The sequence below is a fragment of the Rhopalosiphum padi genome, chromosome 3, assembly GCF_020882245.1.
Source record: "Rhopalosiphum padi isolate XX-2018 chromosome 3, ASM2088224v1, whole genome shotgun sequence".
Classification (NCBI taxonomy): Eukaryota; Metazoa; Arthropoda; class Insecta; order Hemiptera; family Aphididae; genus Rhopalosiphum; species Rhopalosiphum padi.
In genome coordinates this window covers 79,833,902-79,859,564 of record NC_083599.1, presented here as the reverse complement: position 1 = coordinate 79,859,564, position 25,663 = coordinate 79,833,902, and the positions used below count along the sequence as shown (strand labels likewise).

At 29.6% G+C, this 25,663-nt stretch overlaps 3 protein-coding genes and 1 pseudogene across 3 annotated transcripts; 3 read left to right on the top strand and 1 right to left on the bottom strand.

Annotated features, from left to right (window-relative positions):
* Positions 1-12,003: 12,003 nt before the first annotated feature.
* Positions 12,004-12,816, top strand: LOC132926023 (uncharacterized; annotated as a pseudogene).
* Positions 12,817-13,667: 851 nt separating this feature from the next.
* LOC132926022 (uncharacterized) lies at positions 13,668-15,881 on the top strand. The gene is made up of 3 exons (XM_060990374.1): positions 13,668-15,003; positions 15,088-15,141; positions 15,235-15,881. Exons 1-3 carry the CDS (start codon positions 13,668-13,670, stop codon positions 15,879-15,881), a joined length of 2,037 nt encoding a protein of 678 aa, XP_060846357.1.
* A 166-nt stretch (positions 15,882-16,047) lies between these two features.
* On the bottom strand, positions 16,048-18,551 carry LOC132926021 (52 kDa repressor of the inhibitor of the protein kinase-like). Its single transcript, XM_060990373.1, has 10 exons — positions 18,528-18,551; positions 18,349-18,467; positions 18,164-18,285; positions 17,734-18,093; positions 17,331-17,658; positions 17,159-17,282; positions 16,908-17,066; positions 16,646-16,835; positions 16,223-16,542; positions 16,048-16,161 (listed from the first exon to the last, which is right to left on the bottom strand). The coding sequence occupies exons 1-10, from the start codon at positions 18,549-18,551 to the stop codon at positions 16,048-16,050; spliced, it is 1,860 nt and encodes a 619-aa protein (XP_060846356.1).
* Positions 18,552-23,929: 5,378 nt separating this feature from the next.
* On the top strand, positions 23,930-25,186 carry LOC132923749 (uncharacterized). The gene is made up of 4 exons (XM_060987705.1): positions 23,930-24,379; positions 24,496-24,590; positions 24,733-24,932; positions 25,020-25,186. The coding sequence occupies exons 1-4, from the start codon at positions 24,052-24,054 to the stop codon at positions 25,156-25,158; spliced, it is 762 nt and encodes a 253-aa protein (XP_060843688.1). The 5' UTR covers positions 23,930-24,051; the 3' UTR covers positions 25,159-25,186.
* Positions 25,187-25,663: the final 477 nt, after the last annotated feature.

The following is a 25,663-nucleotide window of genomic DNA, read 5'->3' as shown; positions in this document are numbered from 1 at the left end:
TAGTTCGCTTAAAAAGTTAAAAATATTAATTATTATACATATTAATAATAGTTCTCACTAAATATGTTGACAATGTTGACATCATATTAATACATTAGTATTATTTGTGATTTAAATTTTTCATGAAAAAAATTACAAATTTGATATAAATGGAGTGAGTACTGAGTATGTTATACACAATCACTGTTTATACACTACATATAATATTATATGCATTAGAAATAATACATAAAATTATATTTTAATATGGAACGCTTAAAACTATATGGAAACATTAGTCTTCCCTGGAATTGTTTCTACTTTAATTCTTATTTCTAAGGATATTGATAAAATAGTGTAAATAATAAAAGGTGCCGTTCTTTCAATTCAAGCACTGCAGTTGTGCTATTCAGTAAAATTAATATAACTAATAGGTACTTAATTAAATAATTTATAATCATAATATACTATATAACTACTTACCATTATAACAACGATGAAAGTCAATGCAAAAAAAGATTTAGAAAACACTATGTATAAATAAAATATAAATATCATGGACAAAATAAATTCTAAATCAGGAACATCCAACCTCGCTGAATTTCAAACAGGAACAGATCGTCAATAATCGCCAATCGAATAAAATCACATTTATTTAATATAGTAATAATAATTATTATTATTGTTATTATTATTTTAAATATTTTCAGTATAGTCCAGCTAAAAATAAATGTATAATAACAATAGAATGCGGTCTCGGTCGCCGCCGCGTCGTCGTCTCTGTAACATCAACATTAGGAAAAACCGAAAAATAAAATATTCATGAGGTCCATCACAAATCGAACTTATAACTTATTTTTAATTAATTATATCGACAGTCGTCGTCGTCAAAATGGTTGTACAACCATGAATATCTATATAATAGATATTATATGAGCTATGTACCTACTACCACAATTTTATAATCTTATATTATAAAACGCGTGAGGTTTCGCCCGAAACCCACTTGAGTGCGCTTGCTGTACTCGCCGCAGTTCCTAAAACGGAAAAAAGAATGCGCTCCGGTCGCCGTTATCGCGTCCGGTCGGTTATCAAAAATGTGTTGGACAACTATACTATTACTATTATTATTATTATATATTTCACTTTTATACGGATTTTATAGCGTTTTCCGAGTTTTCCCGTGTTCGCGTGATTTACGATATTTTATATTGGCGATATATTGGCGATTGGGCGTGAGAAAAAAGTCGTTTAATACGTATATATAATAATATAATAAATATAAATAATGAATAAAATACACATCGAACGGATATTTCAGATATTTACAAATATATTTTAAAGAAAATCAACGAGAATGTCTGTGTGTGTGTGTGTGTGTGTGTAATGAAATACGAATTAAACGATCACGACGCGAATTCGGTGACGGTTCGGAAACGGTTTAAGTGCTCGAGATTTGACGTCGGTTTTCAACTCAAACTGTAGTCGATAGGATTAGGCGTTAGGATAGGATAGGAATTAGGCAGGTGTACCGAGATCGAATCCCGCCCCGGCGACGTTCCCGGCGGCACTTTGACTAACACTGCGAGTCATTTTTTGCATTTTTTTTCCAATGTTTTTTTATTTTTATATGATTTTGCCGGCGACGTCGGTATATTTTTTTTATTACTCGACTAATAAAAAGCAGTATTTCAACATTTATGTACTATTTTTTTTTTTTTGAATATTGCGAGTGTTAATTATACGTGTTTTTTGTAATAGTACTTATCGACTACCACCGAGTATGTTATATTATATTATTTATGGTATATATTATATAAGATGTAAACACAATATGTGTAGTGTGTACGTATGAAATATTTATTAAAGTCATATAGATCGGGTATGCACACTAATATTTAATTACAACCTGATGTGATAAATGTATTGTGGATTATTTCACTTATAATAACTCATAATGCTCACATCGTCCGCGATCCGACGCAGTCGGATTGCCTACCTGAGGGGTTTGGTAACACTTAAAGTATATTCAATTTTTAGCAAATAAAAAATTCAGATTTCATAATTTGCGCCCACATAGTCTGCCATTCGACGCAGTAAATAGGACGTAGATGGGACGTTATAACACTTCGTTCGACTTAAACTTTTTCCCCTACTATACGACATCAGACTTTCGACGTCAGGAGGTATAACAATCCGCCGTAGGCGGATTGCCCAGCACAGATATCGATTTGCATCGAGTGAGGACTGATAGCTAGACACTCTATTACCATTTTTCGTACTTATTTATTTTTTATACTTTCAAAAAAGAACCGGGCAAGCCTCGAGTTGAACTATATATGTGACCGATTTCTAGACACCCGACTACCATTTCCAACCGAATTTCCCTAGGACCGATTTTCACTCGACCCCCTCGAAGGCGCCGGAGGCGGCTTCCACAAGCCGGGAATCGAGGCATATATATATAATAATAATTTAATAAACAATATTATTATCGACGCCACGAACGTCTTATCAATTCCCGACAACAACCGCCTTATCATCATTCATCCCGATAGAAGACTCGCAGTACTACCAATCAGCGATAGGTCTTCTTTTTTTGAAAACTTTCCACTTTCAAGCTCTTCCATCCGTCCTAGGGTATTCACTTACAGCGAGTTTCACTCAAAGCGAGTTTCACTCACAGCGAGGCACACTCACACCGAGGCACACCCGCAGCTAGTATTTTATAAAATCATATTTTTATTAACGTGTTGACGTATATATTTACATAATTATGGAATCTCTTTGGGCGTATTGTCCCGACGACAAATTCGTCTTCGCCATGTTGTCAAATTTTAAATTATTTTTAGTCAATTGGTGATAAAAGGGGAGGGGGCGGGGTAATAGCTATTTCAAAAACTTGCTATAACTCTGGTGCAATGAGATTACAAATTCTAAATAGTTGATTACAATTAGTTATGAATTAAAAAAAATTTGGTAACACATATTTTGGAAGTTTTTTGTTGAAGTGGGGGAGGAGGGAATGGTAGTAATTATTTAATATTTATCTAAAAGGTAAACGTTTTTAATAATTTTAGAAATATATAATCTATGTAATAAAAATATACACATAAAATATAAATTTATATATTAGATTTTGAACGGAGTGAACTATATATTGATATTACAATGATGAGTGAATGATGCATGTTTTTTTTGTGTCTGCCATCACCTTTTGGAGTATAAATAATGATTTGATTTTTGACTTGAGCCCCTCTTTTAAAAATAAAATTCATATAGTTGGTACTTTGAGGGGGGGAGTCAAAAGTTAAAAATTTCCAGAAATTTTCAAAAGCGTCAGGCTAAACCACAAAAAAATAACGAAAAATCGGGAATTTATACTCATGATTTAACACAAACTCGATTTTTTATTTTTCTGTAACTTAAAAACAAATAAATGTAAATACTTGAAATGTTCACTAAATGTTTATGTTAGCGTTTTCTATTTACAATTAAATTTTCAAAATATTAAATTTTTGTAAGCTATTTATAGAAAATTGAAATTTTCGATTTTGGAGCTGATCAGGCGAAGTGGGAGGGCCAGTCCCCCACAGAAAAATGTTCGTAGGTGCTAAAGTATGGAGTTGCAAATTTCAAAATGCGTGTTGCAATCTATCGTACTTAAAACCAAATAATACTTTTTTCAATTGGTAAATTGCAAAATGTATACATTTGACTACCACATTTAAATTTAATGTGTCTTTGATGTTCTATCGTTGTGATACTATTTTAAAAATAAAATGTCAGGAGGCAAATATGACTATTTCGACTGAAAAAATAGTCGAAGGCACTTTAAAACATTAAGTTTTCATCATTTTCTAAATGATGAAAAATTATCTAAAAAATGGATAAAAAATTCAGGTATGTATTATACTTAAATAAATCAATACTGGGCTGGTTACTTATGAATATTTGCATTTTTTGTATTTTATTATGTTTAATACGATTTTGAATTCCTGACTTGAGAATTGAATTCGAGGTTTTTTTCTCATGAAAGAGCCATAAGTAAAGCGCGGATTTCTATGCAACTGCATATTTTTTTCCTTTTCAGATTTTTGGATTTTTATTAGTAATCACTAATCTGTAATCTTTGTAATCTAAAAATTATTTTTTTTGCATATTTCTACATATTTAATGGCTGTTGCATATTTTTGCATGTTTTTACGACATTACGACATTCAAAATGTATTGCACGACATTGTAGCAAAATTTAAAAAAAAGGTAGAAGTGTAAAATAATATTTTGTCGAGTAGAAAAATCAAAAATAAATTTTGTAGGCACTAAATAGTAATTGAAATAAACATGAAATAAACTTAAGATAAACTTGATGATATTTAGCAAGACCTATCAATACTCAGTTGCTTCAAATATGGCTTAACCATTTCGGTTGACGTCGAACGATCGTTCTCAATATCTAATAATATATTGACAGATAAAAGTTTCAGCTTCACTGAAGATAAATTAGAAATGCATATGATTGTTAATTTTAATAATAAATAAAATGTAAAAAAACTATAATAATTTACACTTATAGTATTTTTTTTTACAATATTTAAATGTAAGTATCAATATTGTAAAAATGTATGATATGTAAATTATTAAAATTTTCTAGTTTACATGTTGCATATTTTTATTATTTTTTTTATTCATTTTCATATTAAATTAAATTTAAAAAATATATTAATTTAAAAAACTATTAAATATTAACACATAGTATTTATTTTTAATAAATCTCGGGCTCGGGTCAGGATGTTATACTAATGGGTTAGTAAATGAAAAAAAAACAGCAGTGATTTTACGTATTATAAAAACCGTATAATGTTAAAGAACACAACATAAAATAATAATAATACAGAGCCACAGGTAACGGCGTGCTACTAGTAATTAATAAGAAAATGAATATTATAATTACAAAACAAGGGTAATCACAACGGGTGGTTTTGAGACGGTTGACTGGACACAGTGACAATTCGGTGTCACTGGTCACGCCAAAAACAAGACTGACTCATGATTTGCCGCCGTCGCGGTCGTCCGAGCCAATTCTTTACAGTGTGACCAGTCCAGGGCACACAGCACCTCGGCCCTTACAATAACACAAAAAATATTATACATTGGTAAATAAATATAAAATAAAATAAAAGAAGGTCGCTAACAAGTGGAATGGAACCATTTTAAAATTGTGCATGATATAGATATAGGTAATAATAGTGATTTGAGAGTATGTCCAAAAATATCAGCTTCTCATCTCATTTTAAACAGTTCTGCAAAAATGCGAGTTCGTTTGGCTGTACAGGTATATCTGTTTTCATAGGTTATCCATTTGAGTACTATCATAATAACTTCTCAGATTCTAAGTAAATCAATGGCAAAAGGTATAGTGTTCTATCGCTCTTTGTGCCCACAATTAAAAAGTTATATTGCTACGGAAAATTTTTGTTTGGTGATGAATGCAGCATTTGATGTACTAAACAGAAAATTGGTCAATGAAGGAGTGTCTGTTGATAGTGATGATTATAAGGTTAACATTTTAGCTTTACAATCACTAATCACTATTAACTTTTTCACACTGCTTAATACTGCTTAACGCATTTTGCACTTAAAGATTTATTTATATTTTGAGTAGATCTCAGAGGAATTTCACTGTTTTCTTTAAATTTATTTCACTTACAATAGGTTTTTTTCTTATATAAAAAGGTATAGTAATAGTTACGTACTATGGTATTATTGGTATTATAATTGATTGTTAAATTAATTTTAAATAAAATAAAATTACCACTTTTAAATATTTTTAAATCATATAATAATTAGGACTGTTATTTCATAGTTTCATACTACTAACTACAGTGTATAAACTATAGACAAGAGTTTGTTTAAAAAAAACTTTTTAAATAAACAACGACAGAACACAGTATTATAATAAATGCATGCATTTAAGTATTGTGTGGGCATTCATTTCTCTGATTCAACTCTAAATTGTTATAAAAAGTATATTATATTGAAAAAGGCACTATTTTTTCCAGGAGTCAGAGATAAAACAGGATTTACAAAATAATGTCAGTGATGTCACATCAATAACTTCAATTCCAAAAAAATGTAATCAACCCATTCTTCCTATAATTGAAACAAAAAATCAACCGTCAAATAATTTTATTTTTCCAAGACACAAAAATAGATCATCAAAGTGGTTTGAAACGTTTACCTGGCTTCATTATGATGAATCTAAAGATCGTGCATTTTGTTTTGATTGCGTTTCATTCTACGATAAGACAAATAATAAATTAAATAAACATACAGAGTTATATTTTATAGTAGATGGTTTTAATAATTGGAAAAAAGCCTCTGAAAAATTGAAATCCCATGAAAACAGTAAAATGCATGTCAACTCTATACATTTTCTTTTAAGTATTAATACAAATATATCAGTCGATTCTTTATTATCAAAACAAAAAATTGAAGAACAAAAAAATGCATCTACAGCTTTATTAACAATAATAAGTACTTTGCGATACCTTAGTCAGATAGGATTAAGTATTAGATGTCATTCTAATAATGATGGCAATTTTATTTCCTTATTAGAAGAAAGATGTATAGATGTTCCATGTTTAAGATATTGGATACAACAGAAAAATAACTGGCTTAGTTCAGATATTCAGAATGAGATATTAGAAAAAATGTACAGCGTGAACTAATTAAATCAATAAAAAAATCAGAGTACTTCTCTATAATTGCTGATTCAACTACTGATATTTCTTCTGCAGAACAATTTTCCTTATGCATTCGCTATGCCGATTCAAATTTTGAAGTTCATGAAGTATTTACTGGTTTATATAATACACTTGATAGTAAAGCGTTAACATTTTTTGACCCAATAAAAGATGTATTAACACGGCTTACTTTATCTACATCGAATTTAAGAGGCCACTGTTTTGATGGAGCTGCCAATATGTCTGGGAAATTGAACGGGGTGAAAAAATTAATTGAAGATGTTCAACCAAAAAGTTGTTTAGTACACTGTAGTAATCATTCGTTGGATTTGGCATTACAAGAAGTTGCACAAAAAAATAGTGCTATGTGTGATACCTTTACTATGGTCAGAGATGTATCAAATGCTATTCTTGAATCTGCTAAGAGAAAAAGTATTTATGAAAATATAGTGTTAGAACCATGTTACAATTCTTCTGAATTAGGTAGTATAAAACAAAATCTACTTCCATTTTGTCCAACTAGATGGTCTGTAAGAGTTAAAAGTTTAACAAGATTTTTAGATAACTATAACAGAGTTCAAAAAACTTTAGATGAAATGCTCTCAGGGTGTGTTTGTATAGCAGATGATAGAAAATCAACACTAAGAGAATATGTAAAAAAATTATAAAAATTTAAGACAATGTTTTTTTTGACTATTGCAATACATATCTTTGGTCCTGTAGAACAATTGGCAAAAGTGCTACAAAATCCTAAATTTTGTGCATCTAATTCAATTAAAGCTGCGGATACATTGAAGAAAACATTAATATCATTCAGAACTAATGAAAATTTTGAAAAGATATTAAATACCGTTAAGTTTCATGCTGAAATATGTGTATTGGAACCACTTGACGACACTAGGCGCATTCAAAAAATACCAAAACGACTTCAATACACAAATAACCCTCCTACAAAATTATCATCAATATGTGAATTGAAGAAAGATATGTTTGAAATAATTGACTATTTAATAAATGAAACTGATAGACGTTTTAATCAACAAGGTCTAAAAAACTTGGTTAAGTTAGAAAACCCATAATGCAAAGAGTCACTAGTGGGCGACTTCTTAATCACGCTTTATCATGTTTAGTTTTTGTCACTTGTCACTTATACTTATTATGCTACAAAGTATAGATTGTATAATCATTATAAAGCAAAAAAAAAAAAAAAAAAGTTAGAAAACATAATTGTAGATCAAAACACAAAAACTCACCAAGAACTTACTAATTATTTAAATAATATGAGTGAGGATTTTGACATAAATAAGCTACATGCACAGCTTATTATGTTACCATCCATAGTATCTATCACTAGTATTTCAGATATTATTAATAATTTGAAAAATGAATATTTTAATGTTAAATATTCTTTATTTTCTGAAATCACAAAACTAATTAAATTAATTTTAACAATACCAGCTTCTGCTGCGACTGCTGAGCGTTCTTTTAGTGCTTTAAGAAGGCTAAAAACATATTTGAGATCTACAATGACCCAAAAGAGATTAATTCATATGATAATATTACACGTTCATAAGTCTATGACAGCAAACATCGATTTGAAGTTAATTGCCAAAGAATTTGTTTCCAGAACTTCACAAAGAAAATCAACATTCGGAAATTTTTACTAATCTTGGCAGCAACAATTTCCAAAGGTTAATTTTCTTTGTGAATTTTATTTTATTGTATTTATATATTGTTACTTTAGAATATAACTAAAGATATAAAGTAGATACATTTTTTTATATTTCATTTTTATATTTATTTATATATTGTTACTTTAAAATATAACTTAAGGTATTAAGTAGACATATTTTTTTATATTTCATTTTTATATTTATTTATTTATTTATATTATTATATACTACCTATATCAACATTAAAAGAATAAAATATTAAGAAAGAATTTCTGTTATTAATCACAAATAAAATATATATATTATAATTGTTATTAGGTTTTTATTTTTTGCCCCCCCCCCCCCCTCGTGAAAAATAGTTCCTGCGCCACTGTGAATAATGAATTATGTAGTATCATCTTCATCAAATGATGATGATTGTAGTAGTCCTGCGGCTGGTATATTTTCAGCAGATTTTATGTTTCTTTTTTTGTCTCTATATTAAACAAAACAAAAATAAATTCAGCTTAAATATTTTACTATAATTATAATACAATTTTATAATTGGATTAAAATGTATTATTTAGATATTGATGTATAAAGATTTAAGATGATAGTTATTTATTTATACTATGTCTATAAATATATATACACATAAATTATTTGTGTCCTTGGGCCCAGTCTATATATAAAATAAATTCAAAATATAATATATGCTACTTGTGAGAATTCAATAGTTTAATAATTTTTCAAAAATTATCACTTATTGGTACTATATACTGATAAGTATGTAAGTATTATGTAGTTTCAAAATTATAGCTATAATACTCAACACAGACACCAGGTCTTATAATGATGTGATTAAGAAATATAAAATATACTCAATGCCATATTATTATGTTTATAAGTTATAACTAATAAATTTATCATATTGAAAGAATAAATAATATGACTAATTTATTTTATTATCATTTAAATGAATTAATAATAAATACCAATGTTTAAGCTATAACACCTAACAAAAATTAAAAAGATTATAAGAAACTAGGTAATTCAGTTAAAATTGATACATTCTCAGTATTTATATAACAGAACCTATAAAACTTATATATCTTCCAGTATAATAACACAAGAAAACAAATTTCAAAAATCAATATAAATTATTGACGTATCATAAATATTTCATGTTTAGTGTATAGTGCAAAAAACTATACAATATATTATTATATGTATAATAAACATACCTAAGAATTCTCGTAGGTGCTTGGGCAAACCAATTCATTACACTTGCAATGACATCCATCTTGTAGTTTTCTGAATTAGGAAATTTATTACCAACACAGTCTATAAAAATATTTACACAAATTATGTTTACCTCAATAGTATGTTATAATAGGTAATAAAAAAAAAAATATGACTTACTTATAATAACTTTGAAAATTTTCTAATTTTCTAATTTCTTTTTTTCTTTTTGACCTTACCAGCTATAGGCAGATGCACATTTATCAGTAAATATTGTTTTCAATAAGCTATTGGTTACTTTGGAAATTGATTTCCCTTCAGAAGCAAACATAAATGCTGACAACTGTTATTCATACATATATAAAAAAACATTATTTAACACAATAATTTAATGCTTAAAAAGAAAGCAAACGTTGGAAAGAAACTGAATTTCGACAACTCCTTCTCTATACCGGGCCAATTGTACTAAAAAGAGTTCTGCATAACACTAAATATGATCGTTTTATAAGTTTGCACGTAGCTTCTATTATATTACTATCTGAAAAATACCAACTTTACAATGATTATGCAGAAGAATTATTAACCCACTTTGTTTTATGTAGGTACTAAGCATTTATATGGTCCAGAATTTCTAACACATAATATTCATAACTTGTTACATATAGCTTCGGATGTAAAAGAATTTGGAAATATGAATTTTTTTAGTAATTTCCCTGCAGAAAACTACCTACAAAAGTTAAAAAAGTTGGTTAGAAAGTCACATCATGTTTTACCCCAGGTCATAAGGTTATCAGAAGAAAACGCTCAAAAAACATATTTAATTAATGACAATGAGCATACATTAAAAAGTTATAAGTTAGTAAAAGAAAATATATACAATGATGGTATACCAATCAGGTCCATGTCCCTGGTACAAATAACCCTCAATTTAAGATTGTTGTTGAAAATTGTTGTTGCAAGTTATTTTGTAATTCAATCGTAGAAATTTACAATTTTGCATTCAGTCCTTCTCTAAATAAAAATGTAATAATTGGAAAAAAATATAATATTGCAGTTGACTTTTATGAAGAGCCATGTAAATCATCATTGTTTTGGTATTTATTATGTAGACAATTTAAATAATGAATTTACTTATTGGCCTATTACTAATATTTGTTGCAAGTTGGCTAGATTTCCTTAACACGTCGTTTAAATAATTTGATTTGAGAATCATTTAAATCTTCCAGTTCTGGTATTATCCTTGTCTATCAATTTTTTGAGAGCTATTCTCTGCTTCATTTATCTGCAACATTGCTCGTTTGGCATTAAAATATTCAGCTACAGAATGATCTGCGGCTGCTGCTGATGTTTTTTTTTTCAAAGTCAATTTTTTCCTGGCTTGAGCGGATGATGATAATTTTACTGGTTGATCAATTGTTTGTTGAAATGGTGTTGAATTCTCGGTTGAATTACTAAGTTGAAACGGTGAATGTACTGGAGAGTCAGGGAATGATGTTTGCGTAGGTACAAATGTTTGTGATAAATCCATTTGGGATGCACTATCCTCAAATATTTCTGTATCGTCTACAACTTCACCAGGTGAGTTAAGTGGTACTGGTGGCAAATTTCCGGTTGATGGAGGAGCGGATGTTTTTATAAACGGCAAACAAAAATGCATGGCGTCTTCCAAATAATATGCCTTTTTTTTTGCTCCAGCTCCACTTGGAGGTGGTTTCATTTTACGCATGAAAACTGTACGTAGATTTCGCCACTTCTCTTTGCATTCGGCAGCTAAAATAAAAAAAAAAAAAAAAATCGGAAACTCACTCTGCTGTACAGTCACGATCATTTCAATCAAAAAATTTTAACGAGCGTCTGAAGCTGTAATTTTTACAAAAATTCACACGTTTAAATAACGATTTACTACAAACATATACACTGACAATTCATCTTTTATAATATAAAATAATCCCAAAATCTATCCTATAAATTATAATGCTTAACCTATAAATTCATATCCTACCCAACTCCTATATCCTGTACTTTTTTTTAATTTTTATTTTCGTAAAAATTTAAAATGTAGGCACTCGTAAAAATATTTGGTTTTTAGTTTTAGTTTTAAACTCCTAATCTTTTAAAAATTATACCATGTATAAGTGATGCCAAATATAATTTTCTATATGGACTACGATATAATATACTATATGATATGTAGAGAAAAAAAATATATTTATCATCGATAAAATTGTAGAACCTTGTATTGAAATTCGTATTATTACAGATATTTGGCTACTGGTGGAACATTTGTTGTGCTTTCATTATATTTTGCTAGAGGTGAAAGCACAGTCAGAAAAATTATCAGGGAAACTACTGACATCATCTGGAATATACTGAAGGATATTTATATGCCTGTACCAACACAAGATCAATTTAAACACATTGCTGATCGTTTTGAGCTGCTATGGAACCTACCCAACTGCATTGGTGCCTTGGACGGGAAGCACATCCGAATTGAGAAATTTCCACACACAGGTTCTGAAAATTTCAACTATAAGCATTTCCACTCTACAGTACTTATGGCATGCTGTGACGCAGATGGCCTATTTACCATTATTGAACCAGGTTTTGCTGGACGTAACAGTGACGGAGGAATTTATAAAGCATGTACAATGAACTACTGGATGACCCATGGAAGTTTTAACATCCCCCCACCCTCCTCATTACGACATGATGAAAGTAACACTCCATTTCCTTACTATTTTGTCGGAGATGCAGCGTTTCCACTGTCTTGAAACTTATTGAGACCCTATTCAAGTAGATCCTTCGATAATACGAAGAGAATATTTAATTATAGATTGAGCCGTGGAAGAAAATCTATTGAATGTGTGTTTGGTATGGCAGCAGAAAAGTTTGCGGTGTTGAATGGGCCCATACGATGTCGTGATCCAACAACAGTGAATGATATAATAAAATCTGCCTGCATCCTTCACAATTTCGTACGGAAGCGAGAAGGAATTGAGTACAGACCCCACGATACAGCACAAATGAACGAGACAGTGGAAGTACCGACCAACATACGAGTACGAGATATGTCTATACACGAGGGTTCTTCAGCGACTACTTTTGGCAAACTATTTCCTTTCCCCTCGTGCAAGTCTCCCCTGGCAGTGGAAATTCGCAGTACCGGAAGGGAATACAGAATAATTTTACAGTTATGACTTAATTTTTTAAAACGTTGTTAACATAATATGATTAAATGCGAGTATTTCACCAACATAAAAAATTATTTTTTTAACATCTCTAATTATGTAATATGTATATACAGTGGTCGCCGCTTAATGTAATCACTTTGATACGGGACATAATTGATAATATAATCCGATTGATAACACTAAACGAAAGTTGAAAAAAAATAAAACATACTTTAAATAAAAAAATAAAATAATGTAATGTTGCATCAAATTTAATACACACATAGTAAGTTATTAGCAATTATTATTATTTGTAATTCATTATAATTGATTACTATTTAAATTTTAAAGTATATGCACAATTTAAAATTGTTTAAAAATAAAATATGTAGTGATTATTATCATTATTACTATTATTATTATTATGTCTATCTATATATTATATGTTATATCTTATATGTATGGCTTGTCGTGTGTCGTGCGGACCGACCGACCGACCGATAAACCTATTTGTGTAATATTTTTGTTTGCGTCGTAGCCGTTGTCGGCATGCATCGGCCCGCCGATCCAAGCCGACCACTGCGACGACAGATTATTATTTTGTATTATTGAAAATATTTAAAATAAGTCAGTAGTTAGTCATCACCGCCCGTCGACTGTTGAGTACGGCGTGTGTTATGTGACAATAAATTAATAATACGTATGTCTGATTCTGATTTTTTTTGGCATCACTATGTCCGATCTTTATTTATTTTAAGTGTCCACTCGCACCATCAGTTTCAGAAGTGGGATTGAACTGAATTAATTATGAATGTAATTGTTATTGTGTAATTTTTTTTTTTTTTTTACTAAGTATTTGAAAGTGAATGTTAACCAGTATGAAAAATCAACCGAATGTTAACGCCGGAGTTGTTACACGATCCCGTAGCAATATGAATGATGAAGATAACGTTAACAACGAAGGACAGGAAAATGAATTGAATGATGCGCAAGGAAGTCACGCTAACAACGTTGACATGTTCAATGAAACGAATGATACACAGGAAGTACATGCCAACATACCGAATGGACCGAATGTCGATATAGGTAATGTGAATACAAATACACTACTTTGTACTTTAATGTCACAAAACGCCATGTTAATGGAGCTATTGAAGTCGCAGCAAGCTAGTAAATCGTCGAACGACATGACAATTGCACCGGATTTAAATAAATCTATACCAGTTTTTAATGGGCTAACAACGGGCGCGCAAGCTCGAGATTGGTTGCGGACAGTGAACGGTGTCGCTAATCTACATCGCTGGCCAGACAACTTTAAATTGCAGTCCGTGCGTGCAAATCTGGACGGTGCTGCTCGTCATTGGTTCATATCGAGAGATATCGAGGACTGGGCCGATTTTGAAAGGCAGTTTTGCAAAACGTTCGTAGGCGTAGTGTTGACAGGTGATTGTTGGAAAGAAATGAGTCGTCGCGTCCAACAACGAAACGAGAATATACGCGAATATTTTCACGAAAAAGTTTACCTGTGCAAACGAGTTGGCCTATCTTTTTATGAATCGAAAATACAAGTTTTGGAAGGTCTTTTCTCAAAGGATCTAAGTATGTATTTATTGGGCCGTGATCATCGAAACGAAGACGACTTATTGAACGATATGGTCGAGTATGAACGTTTAGATACATCACGTGCGACTCGTTTTCGCCAGTCGTCAGCAAACAGTAAAGATAACGGTGTACATAAGCCTATACCACGACAGCAGAATGATACACCATCGTCTTTACCGACGAAGAAAGAAAATCCGAAAAACACAACAGATTACGAAGGAAAACCGACAGTCCAATCGTGTTTTAATTGTGGATCGAGAACACATATTTCACCTCAGTGTCCTAAGCCAAAGAGAGAAAAGGGAGCCTGTTATGAGTGCGGTTCGATGTCACATCAAATAGGAAGTTGTCCAGGACGTACAAGACAGAGTTCCGATGCATCAACAGAAAAGAAGTCAGGACTAATGAACATCGACATTGCAGACGATGATGTACCACCCGTCGACCACCCGAAGCCGTACGAAGTACAATGCCACATTGACGTTCCCGTTGCCGAACATGAAGTTTGTGAGGTCAAGTTCAACGCGGTAATTGACACAGGTAGTCCTATAAGCCTTCTGAAATGTGAGTTCATTCCAAATAATTATGTTGTAATTAAATCAGAATGTGATAGTAATTTCTACGGAATTAACGGGGCTAAGTTAAATATATTGGGGATTTTTGAAACTAATGTAATAATCGATAATAATGTTATAGATTTTATATTTTATGTTGTACCGAATAGTACCATGTCTTCTGATGCTATTCTAGGTAGGGATCTCCTGTCTAAACCCGGATTTAAAATTGAATTTATGAACGATAAAGTTAATATTATTAATCTTAATACCGATATCATTATGAAAGAAGTTGATAATAATTTCGACGAAATATTATGTATTAATTATGGTCAAGACGAAAACGACCGCAATGATAATTGTTTGTTGAACATAAATCCGGATTTGGACTCTGAGATAAGAAATAAGTTTATTGAATTGTATAACAACGAATATCACGTTCTGTTAAAAGAAAACGTAGAGTCACGCGACGGTAATGTAGATTTTGATATGAAAATTATTTTAAAGCATGAACAACCTATTTCTTTTCGCCCTAGACGCCTGTCATACGGTGAACAAAATAAGTTGCGTGTTATTTTAGACGAGCTGTTGTCCGAAGGAGTGATAAGACCGAGTAATAGTGCATATAGCAGCCCGATCGTGCTAGTTAAAAAGAAATCTGGAGACTATAGGTTGTGTATAGACTATAGAGAGCTTAATAAAATAACAGTAAGAGATAATTTTCCGACACCCCTAATAGACGACCAGTTGGATCGTCTACGTGAAAAGAAAATATTTACATTGTTAGATTTAAAGAATGGATTCCATCACGTGCGTATGTGTGAAAAATCTATCCCGTATACGTCGTTCGTAACACCGTTAGGGCAATATGAATACGCAGTGGCGTATTTAGGTTTTTGTCATGGGGGGGATATGACTTTTTACGGTAATTACTAACTTGAGGGGGGCTACGCCCCCCTCACCCCCTAAGTTTCCAGGAATTATAAAAGCTTATTAATATTAAATATACTTTCTATGTTTGCCAAAATTATAATACACTATACTCAACACATTACTTGAGATTAAATGTTTTATTAAACCAAAATCAAATACTTATTTGTTATTACAATACAAAATCTAATTTTCTTGCTTTTTTTGATAATTCATCTATAACTTCTTCAACTGATAAGGGTATGTCTCGATGAATTGACAACAGTGTTAATCCATTTAAACGTGTCTAAAACAAATAATGCTATTATATTATATAATTATTATTATATAATTTTATTATATTAAACCTCTTTCATTGTATTACGCAGATAGGTCTTGAGGCGTTTTCTAGAGAAACTTCTCTCTGGAGTTGCTGTTGAAACAGGCAAACTAACAAATATTTTTAATAAAAAATGGATATTTGGATATACTTCTTCATCGCAATTGTCTAAAGCTTCTAATCCATTTTTAATTAGGTTTAAGTCACTAGAGGCCAATTTCAATTTCCACATCTTGAGTTCAGCAATAATATTGTTTTTATCAATTGTGGGGGAATATAAATCAACCAAATGTTTAATTTCATTCCTGTCTTGGTCAGAAAATTTTGAATGAAATAAGCATTCAAAACCTAGTAACAAACAATTTAAATTATGAATAATAAAAATAGATAACATTTGGAAACAGGAAAGTAATTATAATTATTACTGAATGTTGAAGTATCTTTAACATACCCCTTAAAACATTTTTATGGTTTAAAAAACGATCATTAACTTCAGATATAAAATTGTCCAAGAAAGGTAAATATATAGTCACTCTAAAGTACTGTTCATCAGATGTCATATTTTGAGGGTTTGCTCGATTTGTTAGCTTAGTTGTAATTCTTTTACGAGTAATTGTATTTCCAACCAAATCAGCTGATCTCTATAGAAATAAATATTATTTCACAAAGATTAATATTATTGTTATTACTATCATCTTAAAGACTTATAATACCTGTGCTTCATCAAAAATTAATTTAAATTCATTTTCTGCATCCTCCCTCATATGTGTTATCGCTTCTATCATATTTTCAATAATTTCTACAGTTTTTTTTAAATCGATTCTCTCTTTCTGTAATTGTTTACATACCGGCAAGCCATAAGAAAATAATACCTATGATGTGTAAGACATAAAAATGAATACTTTAATATGAATTTAAATTATTAATTCTATATTTCTATACTTAATACTAATCTATTACTTACCTTTGTAACATAAAGAGAAACCAAAAATTCAGAATCTTGAATACATTTCAATAACATACCAGCATCAGTTGCTGACGAATCATTCCATTCAGCAGTTATAAAACTTAATGCTTGGTGGACAAAACTATATAATTCGCAAAAATCGTTAAGTGCGTCATATCTTTGTACCCACCTGGTGGCACAAAGTCTTTTTAAAGTAGTAACATTAGGGGTGGAATCATTTTTTTCAATTTGATTTAAAAGAACGTGATGCCTTTTAGGTGTATTGAAAAAAATATGAAGTTTTTCTACAATACCAAGACAATTTCTAATGGGTTTGATGTTGCAAGATGACGAAACTGCTAGGTTAAAAGAATGTGCCGAGCAATGGACATATAATGCATTCGGATATTTATTTCTTATAATTGCTTGAACTCCCTTAAATTGACCAGCCATGTTACTAGCTCCATCGTAGCCTTGTCCATACATATAGTCACAATTTATTCCACAGTCACTTAATCCTATTAAATCAATTAATAAAAGTTAACACCATCACCATTTAAAATAAATTTAAAAAGCAATAGTAGATTTAAAACCTTGTAAAATTGATGCCGCTAAATCAGATCCTGTTAGACTATGAATAGGTACAAACTGAAGAAAATCTTCATTTAACTTGTTGTTGATATCAACATATCTAACACAAAGTGATAATTGCTCTATATTTGATATGTCTGTTGTTTCATCCGCCAAAATGGAGAAACATTTAGATTCATTTACTTTGGCTACAATTTGTTTTAAAATAAGTTTATTGCAAGCTTCTATAATTTGATTTTGTACACCTGGACTTGTGTATTTGTTTCTTTTGCCTGAACCTTCAAGTATTGATTTAAGATATTCGTCTCCATTAGCTCGATATTTTAATATAGCACGGAAGTTGCCTTCATTATATTGATCGTCTAAAATTATTCAATAAATAATTGTAATTTATTTTTAAGAATTTTAAAATAGAAAAAAAATTTTATCAACCATCAATATTAAATGATCCAAAGTCTCTGTGTCCCCTTAAAGGAATGTTTTCTCGGCCACATAATATAATACACTGTATTATGGGAATTAGTCTCTTTCTGTTTTCTTTTACTTGTATTAATCTATAAATTTTAAAATATAAAATTAAACTGAAATGTCAACTAAATATATCTATCTTTATATACCTATCATTATCAATTTGTTGAATAATGGGAACTTTTCTGTTTTCAAAGACATTTAAAAAGTTTTCTGCATCTAGTACGGCTTTAACATGATAATCATTTGCAGAGTGAGCACGAAACACCTTAAGAGATATAAATTAGCTAGAAATTAAAAGCTTTGGAAAAAAGTTTCAAATATTTACTTTTAATGCATCTTTAAAGTTCATAAATGGTTCAACTACAAGCTTGCCAAGTTTCTGGTTTCCTACACCTCCATATTTAGCAAAGACTATGCAGTATTTACAAAAGCCACCTAGCTTAATTTTAGAATATGTGAGCCAAGGAAATGAATGCAACCATGATATTTGGAACTTTAATTTTCTTTTTTTATTACTTTCCAATATTGGAAATTCATAATTATTAGAATGAACCCAAATATTTTTCAAAACCTAATAAATAATGAAAACAAATAAGCATATTGTGTATAGGTTCGATTCGATTGCTAACAAATACAAATATTACAAATCGAAATTCTTACCAATACTTTTTCCTCATTTGTTAAGAGGACGTTTGACATCTGTAAATTCGTCCGTAAAAACCATTTCACGCGGGAAAGAACCGAGAAGGCAATAGTTATAACTAAGAAACGAAATTTTCACCACATAAAAAGGAGAATTTTGTCTGTGCAATATCGTTTTTGTTTTTTTGATATCACTTATACAAAAAAAAATATTCATGTTAAAAAAATAGAAAAATAATGGATTTTGAAACAACGAGAACTTTTTTTGTACAAGTGATATCAAAAAAATGAAAACGACATTGCACAGACAAAATTCTCCTTTTTATGTGGTGAAAATTTCGTTTCTTAGTTATAACTATTGCCTTCTCGGTTCTTTCCCGCGCGAAACAGTTTTTACATAAACATTTCAATTTTATTAAATATTTTTGGCTGTAATGTGCTGCTGCCTACGGTCGTTGTAATAGCGAACACGATTTCCCCCACCACGATAAAGTTGTCCGGATCTTGGCCGCAGCGCCGCGCGCTTATCTGCATTTAGCGCGCCCGTAATAATTTCCTGGAATACTTTCAATCATAGACATAATAGTTAATATAATATTATATCTATGGTTTCTATATTATGCAATAATTTAATTTTGTTTATTTTTACTATACCAATATAAGGACAAGCATACAACAGTACTACAGTAGACAACAAGTCGCTTTTAGTTGAATGTTTGTCTAGTGAACTGTAAACTACCTAGTTATTTATAAATTATTATTCATCGACTTGTCTACTCTAGAATTTGTTAATATAAAAATGTCACCAAAAAAATTTCGATCCAAAAAAAGATCTACTGGAAAAAAAGCTGTAGGTTTACGTATGAAAAAACTCTGTAAAAACCAACCGTAAGTATTATAATATAGTGTCATCATTTTGATTTGTATAAAATTATTAGAGTAGTCTACAAATGTCTGTCCAACTTACGAATATGACGAATATGTAGGACAGGTACGTACCTTTTAAATTTTAGATTGGATTTATGTAAAACTTTAAGGTAAGTGCATACTTATTTTCTCCAACACTAGCTATTGTTTTATATTTTTTAAATATTATCTATGGTATCCCGACAATTGAGTGAAAGAAAAAGAGCGAATACAAAATGAGCGAAAACATATAGAGCGAAAAAAATATAATATTATAATATAATTAAAATAAATCATTTGCACATTATAATTAATACATAATTATGTTTCATTTTTGTCCATATTTGTCATACTTAGTAATTTAATATTATAATATAATTAAAATAAATAATTAAATTTATACTTGCAATGAAAAATTATACGTAATACCTTTTAAATATTGAAGTGTGGGAATATTATAATAATCGTCAACAATATTTTTTATTTTTCCCCAAAATCATTATATATATATTTTTTTGGTACTTGTGCGTTATCGCGACTACCGCGCGCCACATATGCGTTATCGCGACTACCTCATATTATGGATAATTGCGAGGCCGTTTTATACGCGATTCTATTTCTAATTCTATTTTTTCCAGTGTCGTTACAATCGCACTTATCGTAATTTTTATAGACTTGCTGGGTAACTTTTAGGACACTTAGACATATAGTCAAAACCACGCTGTCACGCTGGTAGTAGTATAACTTGTACATTTATGTGGAGGAATATACTTATCGTGATGAAGAAAAGTTCAAATTTTTACTAAATTATATTGCAAATCCTTGGCCACCACAAATTGATTTTTAAATTTTAAATTTATTACTAAATTATATTTTATTAAATTTATTTTATAATTTTACTCGTAATTGTTGACGTATAAATTTGACTATTATATTTGACATATTATTATTATATTTTATAATTATCATATTATCAATAAATACATTGACATTATAGCTTTGGGTAGTTTTGTATTTTTTTTTATTAGAAGAACGTATGCCACTATTAATTTGATGTAACTGCATATCCACTAAAGTCTGTTGATTTTGAAGGGTTTTTATGAACTTCCAAATTGAAACTATCAGATGTGCAAAAAATTATAATTCGTTGGTTTGACAAACCATAGTCATCGGTACTGTCATATTATAAAACAAATAATTGTTTACCATGAGTGGTCAATTTATAACAATATTCGACATCTTTATGTACTTTTTCTTTCCGATATATTAACCTGTATATAATATTTATTTTTTCACTCTATATGTTTTCGCTCATTTTGTATTTTGCTCTACGCCACTAATAGTAATATTGTTTTTTAATTTTTTTTTTATCTATTTAGTACTGAAGGTACTATGAGAGAAATCGATCAGGATACTTCTAATGCTGACTTTAATTCTCCAATACAAAAGTTAGTTAAATAATATAATATAATTATTTATTTAAAAATAATAATGTGGTTGACACATATTTCATATTATATTTAACTATTTATACGCTATTATAGTGTCATAAACTCATAACTTATAATAAGTAATCATTTTTAATAGTACAGTGACAGGTGTGGATATACTGACTGATATACCGGGTTGTAATGATATATCTGCGATTGAAATTTCTGACGGCATGTCAAATTGTAGTATTGAAAATGGCAACAATTATATTAACAACAGTAATTCCAGTACATTCAATTTATATCCAGAAATTAGTCCACTCGCTCAATCGACCTTTATAGAAATTGAACAAGAAAATTCTATTATAAACTCCACTCAACTTTCTGTGGAAATGTCCAATGAGCAAATTGAAAGGTATCTAATCTTTGCTAACAACTTTATACTAATATTATATAAATATTTTAAAAGTCAATTAATTTTTGCGAAATATTTTTTAATTATTTTTTTAGATCTAAAGAATTGTGTGGTCGTCGAATTGTAGATATGAATTTTGTATTTAAACAAATTTTGAATTGTAGACACAAGGGAGGGCTAGACTGTACATTCTTAGATATGGAATTAATTTCTGAACACAGAAAAGGATTTTTTTATTCTTGGCTGTTTAAATGTTTAGTTTGTCGAATTAAAATAAAAATTGACTCTGAGGACACTTCTGAAACTGAATATGTAGGAGTAAATAAAGCAGCAGTTAGTGGTTCTATTGCAATTGGAATTGGTCATACACAACTGAATGAATTTTCAGCGTCTATAGATGTCCCGTGTATTTCACCTAATGTGTTTATTAAACTGCAATCAAATATTGGTGAAATTATAAATAAAACTGCGTGGGATGAAATATACCTAGCCGGTATGATAATTTATTACAATATAAAATTATAAAAATCTTAAAATAATTTTATTTATATATAATAATTTATTATGTATACAGTAGCGTGCTAAAAAAATGTTATATTTGCGTTAAACTTAGTACTTACTAGATACTGTTCTCTATATGTACAGAGTGATCCATTTAACGTCAGTCATTATAATTATACTTAAATTTTTTTTTTATAGTTTTAAATTTAAATTTTAATGAGTTTAAACGAGTCTTTTTACATTAAATGGATCACTCGGTATAATATCCGGTATTTACCGTATATCCACGGAAACAGGGTAGACTTTTAACTATTATAGGTACGTATATACATTAATTATTTAGGAATAGAAGAAAAAAAGTTAGCCATTGAAGATGGTAATATATATTCGGATGGAGTGCCCATGATAACTGTAGTAGCTGACGGATCATGGTGTAAGCGAAGTTATAAAACTAAGTACGATTCGTTATCTGGAGTGGTAAGATACTATAAGTTCTATAAAATTTATATTGCTAAATTATATACTTATAATAATTATATATTATATTGCTGACTAAATAGTATTATTTTATGCATTTAAGTTTAGAGGATATAGTTAAAAGAATATATACTATTACATTATTATTTTACATTTTAGGCAACAATAATTGGGTTTAGAACTAAAAAAATTTTATTCATTGGAATACGTAATCGTTATTGTTTAATATGCGAACGTTCAAAAAACAAAAACACAATATCTGAAACTCATAATTGTTTTTTAAATTGGAAAGGAACATCAACTGGTATGGAAGCTGACGCTATAGCTGAAGGTTTTACGAAGAGTATTGAAATGCATGGTCTAATATATAATAAACTTATAGGTATGATTACTTTAATCACAATAATATCATAAATTACACTTCATACTATTATATGACATATAACCTACTGTATTATTATACCTAAATAATATTATGTTTAGGGGATGGAGACAGTTGTGTGTAAGCGACTTCATCAAACTTTACCATATGGGCCAAAATTATTAGTAGATAAAATTGAATGTCGCAACCACATATTGAGAAATCTTGGTCAAAAAATATCTCAATTAACCAAAAATACTAAATATCCAGTGCACTTACGTAATTTATTAAATCAGAAACAAAAATGCAATAAATTTCGAACAGCCATAACTATGGCTATTCAGTATAGAAAATCGCTATGTGATAGTGAAGTAAACAAAATTAAAGGTAGTTAATAAAATGAATTTTTGGTTTTTTACACAAATAAATATTTTAATCACAAGTAAAAATAATATAAGTAAAATAAAATAATTTTAGATTTAAAAAAGGATATTGAAAATGGACCATCACATTTACTAGGGCAACATTTAAATTGCTAATCGTATTTTTGTAATGGTTCTAAAATCGGTGAACAAAATGTTGTACCTGAAGCGGAAAAGTGTGGGTTAATGAGTGAAATATCACAAATTTACCATCGAGTTGTTGAAAATGCCCAAAGTTTGTTACTAGATGTTGATAATAATATATGTGAGCAATTTAATAGTATTATCAACAAACATATTGCTGGCAAACGCATTAATTTCGCTCTAAAAAATTCATACAACGCCCGTGTTGAAGCTGCTGTAGTATCTTTTAATACTTCAGGACAATATATTAGATCAATGCATAAAACAATTACTAAGAAGAGTCCAGGTATTTATATTTTTCATTATTTAAAAATTTATATTTTTATATTGTTTATAATATTTTTACCTACATAGGAATAGTTGGTAAACAATTTTTGAAAGCCCGTGAAAGTAAATTGAGTAATTTACAAAAAAGAAGGCTTCATTTTCAAAAAGAAAAATATACTGCTAAACGAAAAAAAAATTTTGGCCCCGATGAACATTATGGACTAGCTGAACCATTAGACGATTATGAAACACCTGGAGATATAGTTGAAAAAAAAAATAATTTTATGAAATCATTATCAATTTCTAGTGAAGCTATCGATAAGTTAGAAAGGGACACAATTGACCAATCGAATTCACAAACGTGGCAAGTTGAACGCAGAATTCGCCTAACTGCATCCAACTTTGGTAGAGTTTGTAAAATGCGTTTAACTACATCATGTAAAGGAACTGTTTATAATTTGCTTTACGGAAATGTAACAACCAAGGCGATGGAATATGGAAAAATGATGGAAGATATAGCTAGAAAGAAATTTGAAACTTTAACCAATTTTAAAGTTTTAAATTGTGGTTTGTTTATCGACAAAGATAAACCATACTTAGCTGCTAGCCCTGGTGATTACGATTTATTATAATTATTATATTATGTATATTGTATAATGTACATTGTAAATTACGTATATATTGTATTTACCTACGTATAAAATATATACCTATTTTATTTTCTGCAGATGGTTTGGTAGGCGATACAGCTCTACTTGAAATTAAATGTCCTTTATCGACAAAAGATACCATTGATATTCAAGTTGCAGTCGACAACAAAAAGGTACAATAAAATAATAATTATTATAAACTATGATACAAATAAACATGAACGCGCGATTTCATATACATAGACACATAGTGCGTACTGCGTATGTTTAGTATATTATACCTACCTATCTATGATTTTTATTTATAATTTACAGATACCTTACATATGCATTATAGACGGTAAAATGAAACTAAAAAAAGATAGTTCATACTACTACCAAGTGCAAGGGCAGTTGAAAATAACAAAGAGGAAGGTATGCTATTTTGTAGTATATTCTGAACACTGGCTTCATTATGATGTAGTTGAATTCGACAAAAACTTTTGGAGTTCTAAAATGGAAACTCAGTTAGAAACGTAAGTAAAAATACGAACTAAATACCTACTACAGTTGTAAATAACATAATATTTGAATTTTATAACTTGAAATCATGTATTTTACAGATTTTATAAGGAATGTCTTTTGCCCGAATTGGTTCATCCACGGTATGGCAAACGGCTATTGAAGTCAGATATTTTAGAGCCGAAACACATTTTAGAGAACATAAAAAAAAAAAAAGAATTTATAGTACCTATAATATAAATTGTTTTTTTTATTTTTGTATGATTAACATTTTCAAAATATATATCGCTTATTTTTAAGCTAGTTATAAGGATTTGAAACATTTCATGTATTTGTATAAATGTCGATATATTTTCATTAATTATTATTTACTATCATTATGTTTAAAAAAGGAAAATAATATAACTTGAATGTAAAATATGAAACACGTAATTAATATTAATTCGATTGCACTGTATTTATTTAGGTAATACCCAAATATATATTTAATATAGATATTTGAATTAGTAGACAATAATGCAATAAATACAAATCAAGCTATGTTATAATACAGCTTCTACGATTTATATATTGGGACATATATTTAGGTAAGTAGCGTCTTAAATTATAATCGGTAGCTCATAGGTACCGCGGGACGCGGGTATTGAAAGTATTACGGCGGTATTTGCGTATATGAATTTTATAATGATACGAATAGTACTCGACGAACGTTCATAGACAAATAAACGGCGCTTCCGAACGAGCA

Bases quoted from the DNA above. Each gene is read 5' to 3' on its own strand.
- LOC132926021 (XM_060990373.1), bottom strand. From the start codon at position 18,551: ATGAACTTTAAAGATGCATTAAAA. The intron at 17,283-17,330 runs GTGGGTACAAAG...CGAATTATATAG, and splicing joins AAAAGACTTTGTGCCACCAG to TTTTGTCCACCAAGCATTAA. The intron at 16,162-16,222 runs GTTTAATATAAT...TATTTGTTTTAG, and splicing joins TGCGTAATACAATGAAAGAG to ACACGTTTAAATGGATTAAC.
- LOC132926022 (XM_060990374.1), top strand. From the start codon at position 13,668: ATGAAAAATCAACCGAATGTTAACGCCGGAGTTGTTACACGATCCCGT. The intron at 15,004-15,087 runs GTAATTTCTACG...ATAATGTTATAG, and splicing joins AATTAAATCAGAATGTGATA to ATTTTATATTTTATGTTGTA. The intron at 15,142-15,234 runs GTAGGGATCTCC...TCATTATGAAAG, and splicing joins GTCTTCTGATGCTATTCTAG to AAGTTGATAATAATTTCGAC.
- LOC132923749 (XM_060987705.1), top strand. From the start codon at position 24,052: ATGAAATCATTATCAATTTCTAGTGAAGCTATCGATAAGTTAGAAAGG. The intron at 24,380-24,495 runs GTGATTACGATT...TATTTTCTGCAG, and splicing joins ATACTTAGCTGCTAGCCCTG to ATGGTTTGGTAGGCGATACA. The intron at 24,591-24,732 runs GTACAATAAAAT...TATAATTTACAG, and splicing joins TTGCAGTCGACAACAAAAAG to ATACCTTACATATGCATTAT.